This window comes from Myxine glutinosa, chromosome 12 (genome assembly GCF_964187855.1).
Source record: "Myxine glutinosa chromosome 12, kmMyxGlut1.1, whole genome shotgun sequence".
In the NCBI taxonomy this organism is placed as follows: domain Eukaryota; kingdom Metazoa; phylum Chordata; class Myxini; order Myxiniformes; family Myxinidae; genus Myxine; species Myxine glutinosa.
In genome coordinates this window covers 62,586,888-62,596,364 of record NC_136272.1, presented here as the reverse complement: position 1 = coordinate 62,596,364, position 9,477 = coordinate 62,586,888, and the positions used below count along the sequence as shown (strand labels likewise).

At 45.5% G+C, this 9,477-nt stretch overlaps 1 protein-coding gene across 2 annotated transcripts in view; it reads left to right on the top strand.

Annotated features, from left to right (window-relative positions):
- The first annotated feature begins 4,229 nt into the window (after window positions 1-4,229).
- Window positions 4,230-9,477, top strand: part of KLHDC3 (kelch domain containing 3) — a 95,941-nt gene continuing 90,693 nt past the window's right edge. Inside the window, exons 1-4 of one of the 2 annotated variants that reach the window (XM_068131807.2) lie at window positions 4,230-4,565; window positions 4,693-4,869; window positions 6,717-6,890; window positions 7,003-7,118. In XM_068131807.2, coding sequence (XP_067987908.2) covers window positions 4,716-4,869; window positions 6,717-6,890; window positions 7,003-7,118 — 444 coding nt within the window. In that variant the 5' untranslated portion in view covers window positions 4,230-4,565; window positions 4,693-4,715. The remainder of the gene's footprint in view (window positions 4,566-4,692; window positions 4,870-6,716; window positions 6,891-7,002; window positions 7,119-9,477) is intronic. The other variant, XM_068131808.2, reaches the window with a different exon arrangement.

Below are 9,477 nucleotides of genomic sequence, written 5' to 3'. Positions count from 1 at the left end.
ACGAAACTACAAGGCACCACTCATGACATCACGAGAAGGACTTTTCCTGCCATTCCTGGATACTGCCTACAGTTACTTGTCCAACATCAAAAACATGAATGGTCAAGTTATGACCAATACGCGTTTGAAAACCCCCTTCATTGGTTTCATGATCTGCATAGAGAGTGTCACAATTTTGTATTTCACATATGTCAAACCTGCCTCATCTCCCCTGCGATACCTGCTCACGTACAAAATGAGCCAAGACCACATTGAACTTTTCTTTGGAGCGGTCCGCATTGCATGTGGAAGTGGGAATAACCCAACGGCCCGGCAGTTTGTTGCCGCATATAAGCGCCTCTTGATGCGACATGACATCAAGTCTGCAAGTGGGAACTGTTCTGCACAGGACTCAACCAGAATCCTGAATGCGGCTTCCTTCAAGTGCGTTGCAAAGCAGGCTGTGCCTGACGAGAGTCACGACATGTTGGTGGCCAGACGATACGACCTGGAGCTGAGATCGCCGGCAAAAGAGGACCACGACTATGCGGATATTCCAAATTTTGAGCAACTTTCCATCTTTACAGAGTCGTGTGTTGGCTATATTGCCGGCTATGTGGTGAGGATGGTGAGGAAGACTCTGAAGTGTAGCCAATGTCTTTCTGCATTGACCAGTAACAACGAAGAATGGCAAACCACACCAATGTACAGCCTGATTGTTACCAAGAACAGGGGTGGCCTCATAGTTCCCTCGCACAGTGTTGTTCGTGTCTGTGAGGCGACTGAACGCTGTGTCAAGAGGCTCCTGGCTGTAAGCAATGGCAAAATGCCTCGTGAAAGTGGGATAAGAGTGGCAATTTCCACTTCTGTCCTTTCTGAGGTCGGTCGGTCTACATTTGCTTCCTTGGATCGGCACATGTTTGACTGTGAGGCAGACAGCAACCATGTGTTTGCTTTAATACATTCTGTATCACAATCATACAGCAAGATACGTTTCCATCATGTTGTGAGAACACTCGATGATGACATGAAGGAAGAGCGCATCAGGAAAAAATATTGCAAACTGGTCCTGTTTGCTCACCAGTGAGGCAACACCAGAGCAAGCTGAAATATAAGAGCGACCTCATCTCTACATGGTAGTCGCGTGAATTGTGCAGAATTGTGCATAAATATATATATATCGGTGTTTAGTTGTGGAAGATGTAGTCCTGTATATCTATTGATTTATGTTTTAATACTGAAAGAGTAAGTCGGGCTGGAAGCTCGAGAAATATGTATTTCTACTTTGTTTGGTGACTTGAGTACCGATACGTTTGTTTGAAAAGCAATGAAGTACCTGGTCCAGTAGGCCTACTTTTGATTGCAATTTATGATGTTCATGCAAGTGCATTTTCAATGTATTTAAGTACAATTGGCATTACTTTTTCATTATGTCCATGTTTATATCATTGTTTGATATGGGATGAATTGCTTTGAGGTATGTGGAATAAGTTGTGGGTGTTATGTTCACTGCAAAATTGCCTGTGTAGAACAACTGATCAAACAAGTATTAACTGTTCTGCATTGTTTTCAAAAACTCGTGAACTTTGGTCAACCATTAACCATGGAAAATTAAAGATTTGTGTTCACAGATAGTTCATAGAACAGTGGCAAGCAGATCTGATCTGATGGTATATCTGTGAACACAAATCTTTAATTTTCCATGGTTAATGGATAGTTGCCCTTTGTCTGATATGGCGAGTTCACCAACACTTCATGTAAATATTTAAACTGTAAAAGATGTGTTGCATGAGATGTCTATATCTCCGCTCCATTATTCATGTAACAATTACCATGTCCTGCTGAACGTTCCATTGCAACATGTAAGTCTTGTATGTTATGAATAGCAAAAACTTCCGAAACCCAAGAATTGTGTGGGTTAACTACATGACAGCGTTTCATGTCATTTATGTGACTGACTCACTGTTGATGTGTTGCTGACCCATGTCAGTGTAGAATAAACTCTGGTTATCATTATATCTGCGTGGTTTCTAACATCTCGGTAATAGAAACATACACATCTTAGTTACAATATAATGACTGAATTAAGTAACATCATATAACATGACAACACATCAGATCTTTATATTGAGGAATATTATAGAACAAGCCAAAGAATGGCAAACGACGATGTACCTCAATTTTATAGATTTCTAGAAAGCTTTCGACTCCTTGCCCAGAGAAAGTCTGGGTCATAATGAAGAAATACAGCATACCTGGAAAATTAGTGAACCTTGTAAAAGCCCTTTACCAAGACTTTCAATGTGCGGTCGTCGACCAAGGTGAAACAACAGAATGGTTCAAGGTGAAGACAGGAGTTAAACAGGGGTGTAACATGTCAGGATTCTTATTCCTACTAGTGGGTGATTGGGTCATGAGAAGAACGATAAAGAACACCGAGCGGTAATTTTGGGCACATTTTTTTCAAACAAGCTCTAAACCATTGGATTCCCCAGGAAAAATGCGTCTAGGATCAACTTCAAACTTAATGAACACCATTTCCTTAAAGAACGGGATTCTGAGCCCGAATATCAGTTCAAATATTAGTATTCTATATTAATTAAATAGTCGGCGGTCCTAAAATTCGCTCCAGCTGCATCATCAGTGCGCCACGCCTTTGCTTTGACAGGCTTTGTTTACAAAACGATCGGCTTCCCAATATGGCCGCCAGACTATTTCCGGTGGCTTCACGGCGGCTAATGCTGCGAGGTGGCCAATTGGCTCTCCAGGTTTATTATATACCTCCATGCCGTCCGTACGTACAAGCTAAACCTCGTTTTTTTCAGTAACCACGTGTCTGATTGAGACGAAACTTTCAGAGTAGGAGTGACACCCGTGCACGATGTTTTTATGATAATTGTGGCGTCACAGGTCACGTGGTATGGCAGCCATCTTGGATTAGACACAAATAATTAAAAATTATTTCTCGGAAACCGTTGAATGGAAAAATTTGAAACTTGGCACATTGTCAAGTACAGTACTCCCAATGGAGAACAAAAGCATGATAATGATGACATCATAGGTGAAGTGGTATACCAGCCAAAAATGTTTTCATCGAATTCCTTATCCTAAAAATCTGAAATTGCATACACATGATCTATGACCCATTTGTATTGAAATATTAAACTTATGACATCATAGGTCACATGGTTTGGCAGCCATACTGGATTGAAGGAAAATATTAAATATTTTTCTCAAATTTCTGAAAGTAATTATATTTCTGAAACCGCTCACCCTATCGATGCAAAATTTTACAAATGTCATCTTATACCATTGTTACATATAGTTTGAAAATGATGACGCCATAGGTCACGTGGTTTGACAGCCATCTTCAATAGAAAAACGAACCATGAAAAACGAACCACGAAACTTCACAAACGTGATCCCAACCCATACATATGCAGAGTGTACATTTTTGATGTCATATGTCACGTGGTTTGGCAACAATATTAGCTTGTAAGCCGATATTTTAAAAAATCCCTTCTCTGAAACCGCTTCACCGATCGATGCGAAAGGTGTCCTGTGGTAAAAATGTGATACTTCAAAACAGCTGAAGGGATTTAAACCAAACTTGTTTATTTTTGGGACAGTAAACAAGGGCATCTCCCCATTGTCATGGGAGGGACAACGCGGAGCCATGTTGGCGACATAGTCGCATTGCTCCAGTTATTCTACTTTTCATCCTAATTCTTCAAGATCTACAAACATGAGAAACGCGCATCCCTGCCCCCCCCCCCCAGGACCCCCCCTTTCCCTCCATAAAACGGTGACATCCTGGTAGGTGTATATGTAAGCTTGGTAGGGAACTCCTCCTTCTGACTCCATATTTATTTATCTTTTTTCCCTCTTCCTCGTGATTTGTAGCCGCTGCTAAAACAATGAATTCGTTTTGGGAAGTAGTCACAAAAGTATCGATTAAAACTGAAAACGACGGTCGGGACACCATTTGCTCGAGCGTTGTTTCCATGGAGACCGCCATGTTGTTAAGCGGTGCCGAGCGGACCGTTCCGTGGGAGTGCTTGCTTGAGCGCTTTGAATGAAGAAACCCGCTTGGTAAGCGGCAAGCAAGCCGCTTGGTAACGAAACGCAGCTGAAAATAAAGTTCTGGAGGGTGAGAGGAGACAAGGAGAGAGACAGAGAGTACTCGTGTCCGCATGGCAGAGGTAAACACCAATGAGAGAACACAATGGGAGGGGCACACGTGGGTGACCAATGACAAACAGTCTGTCAGGAAGGAAGACCGAACATCCCTTTTGGGACATTTTCACAAAAGTGTTTCAGAAGGTTTTTCGTCGGCGTCGGTATTTATTAAATAATGCGTTAAAAAGTGCATGAAGAAAGACGATAAGTCTTGGAGAAGTAATGATTAAAAAAAAATAAATGTAAACGACGGAGTGACGTGAAACAAAGTTATAGACGACAAATCGTGATCCGGAAGAAAGCGGAAAAGAAAGAGTTGAATCCCCGCGGGATGCTGGTGATAGAGGCCTGGTCGATGGTGAGCAGCGTGAGGCGATGTTCGCCGTGTGCTCCATGGCCGACGGAAGGTAGAAGGACGGCGCGGGAGGGGGACAACACGTGAACACCCGGATAAACAAGCCCCGTGCGTTGCCTCACGTGTCCCGTACGCCCCGTGCGTTGCTTCACGTGTCCCGTACGTCCTCTCTGCCCCAGGTTCGTAAAGCCTCCGTGCTGACATGCTGCGCTGGACCGTGAGCTTGGAAGGCGGCCCGAGGAGGGTGAACCATGCCGCCGTTGCCATTGGTCACAAGGTCTTCTCGTTCGGTGGTTATTGCTCCGGGGAGGACTACAGCACCATCAGGCAGATAGACGTGCACATCTTCAATATAGGTGAGACAGGTGTTGACCCACGAGGCCGGTCTGGGACTGCACATGACTTTGACCATGGTCCACCCGAGGTCCACCCTGGGGATGACGCGATGACCGCACTTGTCGAATCGCGGTCTTGTCGGTCCAAATTGACCCGTAAAACACCAAACAATTTTTAATTTCCCCACCAACAATTGGAGTTCATGGAACACCTAATTGTTGCTAATTCTTATAGAGAATTCTGTGTTTTCATTTAACCATCACATTGGATTGTTACCGAGTTGTGTGCAGGTTGTTTTCGCTCCTGTTTGTTTGCGAGCAGGATGTCTCAAACAGGTATGGACTGATTTGGACGAAACTTGGTGGACAGGTTGGGTGTGTGACGAGGAAGAATCGATTCCATTTTGGTGAAGATCCGGATCTGGATCCTAGAATTTGTTTAAGTGATTCTTCAACATTGAGTGACAGAGCTAAAACTGATATATATATTGTTACAGACGTGGCTTAGATGTTATTTACCGAGCGGTTTGGTATGACCACGTCTGCACAAGTTACCCGATTATACCCGAACGTTGACTAATCGCGCTACGCTAGGTCAATGAAGGAAAAAAAACACGGCTGGGATTAAAATGACACGACACCATGGATACGGTTCTCAAGACCTCCGGAGGAGATTATATTCGTTCGGAAGGTCAGATTACAGGGACGAGAGGTACAGCATAGAAAGACAAGCACTTAGACACAATCTTATCTTAACCCCAACAGACGACAGATAAACGGGACAAAAGGCTGACTCACACGGGGATTGATGGCTAGGAAAGGCAGGATCGATGGCTCCAGGTGCACCTGGGCTCAGGGACAGAATCGACTCGGTCCGGTCCAGAGATGCGGGAGGTCTCACAGCGCTCGAGGTGGCGTCTTGTCGTCTCAAGCTGGGGGCGCATCTGACGTCACGTCCGGTGAGTCGCTTCGTATATCCGGCGGGGAGTGACACGCCCTCGGCTCGTTAGCTCCGCCTCGTGGAATCGGCACGTTGCTTCTCATTGGGTGCGTGCGGGGGGTTTACCAGGCTCCGCCCTTGATGAGGAGCTGACAGCCAGCCCCTTCGTGGTAACCCCGTGGAGCGCATGGTCATGGCGGCTAACCGAGCTGGTGGGAGGACGCACACTCCCCCCGCGCGCCGTGGTTGTAGTTGTTGTTGTAGCTGTAGTTGTTGTTGTTGTTTGGGGAAGAAGATGGAAGGAGGTATGGGAAAGGTCCTAAACTCACTACTGGTGCCATATAATCACATTCTGGTGCAACGAAGAGTCAGAATTAATGGAAACGAGTCCTTAACTGACATAGACTAAGAATAACTAGCAAGATGTCCGAAAGTTGTCTACGTGTGATGCGGTGGACCTGGGCACGACATTTAATGGGGGAAAAAGGGGAAGGTCGGTTCTACAGAGTGTTATTTACAGGCAATGGGACTAGGGAATGGGGGATTGGGGATAGTTGGGGAGTATTGGGGAAATAGGGGAATATTTACAAGCGGATATGGAGGCCAAATTCCATATTCGCAACAATATATATACATATCACAATACCTAGAAGAGTTGTGACGACTTGTGACGAAACTCGGTGGATTAGTTGTGTTGGTGACGGGAACAAGCCGATTCGATTTTGGTTCAGATCCGGATCTAGATCCGACCTATCGGTGGGATACGAAACGTAAACTGTTCAACCTGGCGGAGGTATGCTCTCTACCGAGTGCCCTTCTAGTTTATGTCATGTATTTATAGCCGATCATGGCACAGGTAATACAAAATGGTCGAGATGTTCATGGCCACATGAAACTGATTGCTAGTTTTGCTTCTGCGCCTTTGCAGTGTCGATGCGCTGGACCAAGCTTCCTCCGACCCCGTTCACCAGCCCTTGCGTGAAAGATGTTCCGTACATGCGATACGGACACACGGCCGTCGTCGTCGGGGAGACGGTGTACATCTGGGGTGGACGCAACGATACCGAAGGGGCCTGCAATGTCCTGTTTGCTTTTGATCCGAGTAAGCCATTTATAATTGATAACGATACCTGTATTGGTTTTGGTCGTGTACTCCGTGTGCCTAATGCAATATATAACATACATTGTCTGTGTCTTGGCATGATGTGATGCAGATTCGTACATGTGGGCTCGACCAAAGACCAGTGGCACGTTACCTGGCGCAAGGGACGGTCACTCTGCTGCGGTGTTGCGCAGCTGCATCTATATCTTTGGTGGTTATGAGCAGCTGGTGGGTTTTGGGTCGAGACCGTTCGAGATTGCATATGATGGCGTGATTATTATAAACTTTGTTTTTTATCTGTAAAATCTCCTTTTGTGCTCTTGGAAGGAGAAAAGGTGAGTGTTGCCTTTAATAATGTCCTGGTTTCACCGGAGGGGACTATAGGTTTGCTCTCAGTCTGTCTTTCCATCCCACCTGTGGTTTTTCAGACTTCTCTTTCCCAAACTCGTCTCGTTTAACTGAAACTTGGTACATGGCTTTATTATGATAAGTTACAGAACAAGTTCAAGTTTCAAGGCGTTTTGTGAATTTTTCACAGGTACCGTATTTCCCGGTGTATTAATCGCACTTTTCCTAGCGGCAAAAAAGTTAAAAGTTAGGGGTGTGGTTAATACACAAGAGGCAGCAAAAAAAAAAGGTGTGTGTGTGTGTGTGTGTGTATAATATATATATATATATATATATATATATATATATATATATATATATATATATATATATATATATATATATATATTATATATATATATATATATTATATATATATATATATCTATATATATATATATATATATGTATTGTTACGGTTCTCCGCCGCCCTTCTTCCCCTCACCAAGGGGGGATTAATCCCCTTGTTCTTTCTGGGCTTGGCGGAACCGGAGACTTGAAACGCCTCTTCCGGGCAAAACGCAAGGTAGGGTTTCGGGACCAAGTCTCGCTCGTACCTAAATCCCTGCGCCGCCACGGAAGCGAGGAAGCAAGCCTCGCACGAGCCACGTGTGATCTGGGTACACCGAGCGGATTGAGTACCACGTGGTCCGTGCAGTTTTAGGTAGTGGAACCCGATTCGAGCGGTTCTATTCGTACCACGCTTAGCCAATGAGGAAATCACAGGAACGATCGAATGGAAAAGGAAGAACACAGGTTTAATTATGATTCCCACACGTATATACAGTGATCGGTGGACGCAGACACAGAGCAACACTTAACAGTCTTATCTTACCACCCAGACTCGGGCCCGTCACACTCACACAGGGAATTGCAGGCAGGTTGGTGTTCCGCCCAGACGCGTCGATGTGGTCGTCCAGGAACGGCCCTGTCCGGCTCTCCACGGTCCCAGCACGTCCCGCGAAGATGGCAAGCAGGCGGTGCAAGGAACCTCGTAGCGTGTCTCCCGAACAAAGGCAGCCGATGAGGTAGAACGGAAAATACGCGTCTCTCAGCGCGGCTGGCGGTAACACAGCCGTTATCACTCGCGTGACAATGCACTGTACGCGGCTCGGCCTCCAGCTCAACTGAGCGTCACTTTATAATAGCGCGTATTCCGGTTCATGCGCGTTTTCCTCCACTCGCGTATCTCTCAATTCCTGCTCATCAACGAGTCCTCTCATCAGTCCTTCAGTTCATCAGCCAGTCGTCCCGCGCTAGTCCTCTCGGGGGCTTTGCGCAACGGGTTATATAGATACGCCCCGAACCTTCTTGAACCCTCTCGAACCTTCCAACCATACCCTGTGATGCAGTGCTGCCGCCACACCCTCTGAGCCCTGGTTGGCGGCTCGTGCTTACCGTCAGCTCCTCTGCCGCCCCTCATTCGGCTCCGCCCCGACCCTCCTAGGCCTGCCTCGTGTTAATTCGCCCAAAATGAACCAAAGTCAGCGCAAAGGGGCATGAGGCTAGGGAGGCGGGATAGTCAGTAGAAGTAGGACCTATTCTCCTGACTACTCAACGCAGAACTAACATAGGAAAAGGACTAAGCTCACAAATACTAAGAAATAACTACACTATCGCGAGGCTACATGTTGCTTGTGTGACTAACTATGAGGGGGAAATTTTAACCTTTATTATACTGACTGTACAAAACTCAAAACCGCAACACTACCCCTCTCCCTCGTCAGGCTCGTCCCCGAGTCGAACCTACAAAAATTGGAACGACTGGTTTTGAGAAAGATCTGGGACTAACTTTTACTTTTACATGTGACATATAGATGTGGTTCCCTCTAACATTTACTCTAACCCATGTATGCGACAGTTTTAAAACACGAAATATGTCTCACCTACTGCGTTGAGTAGCTACTCTAACAGAATCACGCCCACGATTAACCGAATCCGGAATTTGTTAAACTAAACATAAAGCCGGTGGGCAGCATTTTTATATACAAGCACAAAACCTACTCCTTATTTACAGTTCTATGACCCAGGACCTGTCCTTTTTGAAAGAGAAGACTGGAGGGGAGAGAAAGCCCAGCAAAGCACATAAACACTCATAAATTCACATTTCATTTGCTGCTTGCTTCTTGCATCTTGCTGCTTGCATCTTCTGTGTGCTGTTGGAGAAAACCGGCAAGCCCCCAGACCGGCATACAGGCCA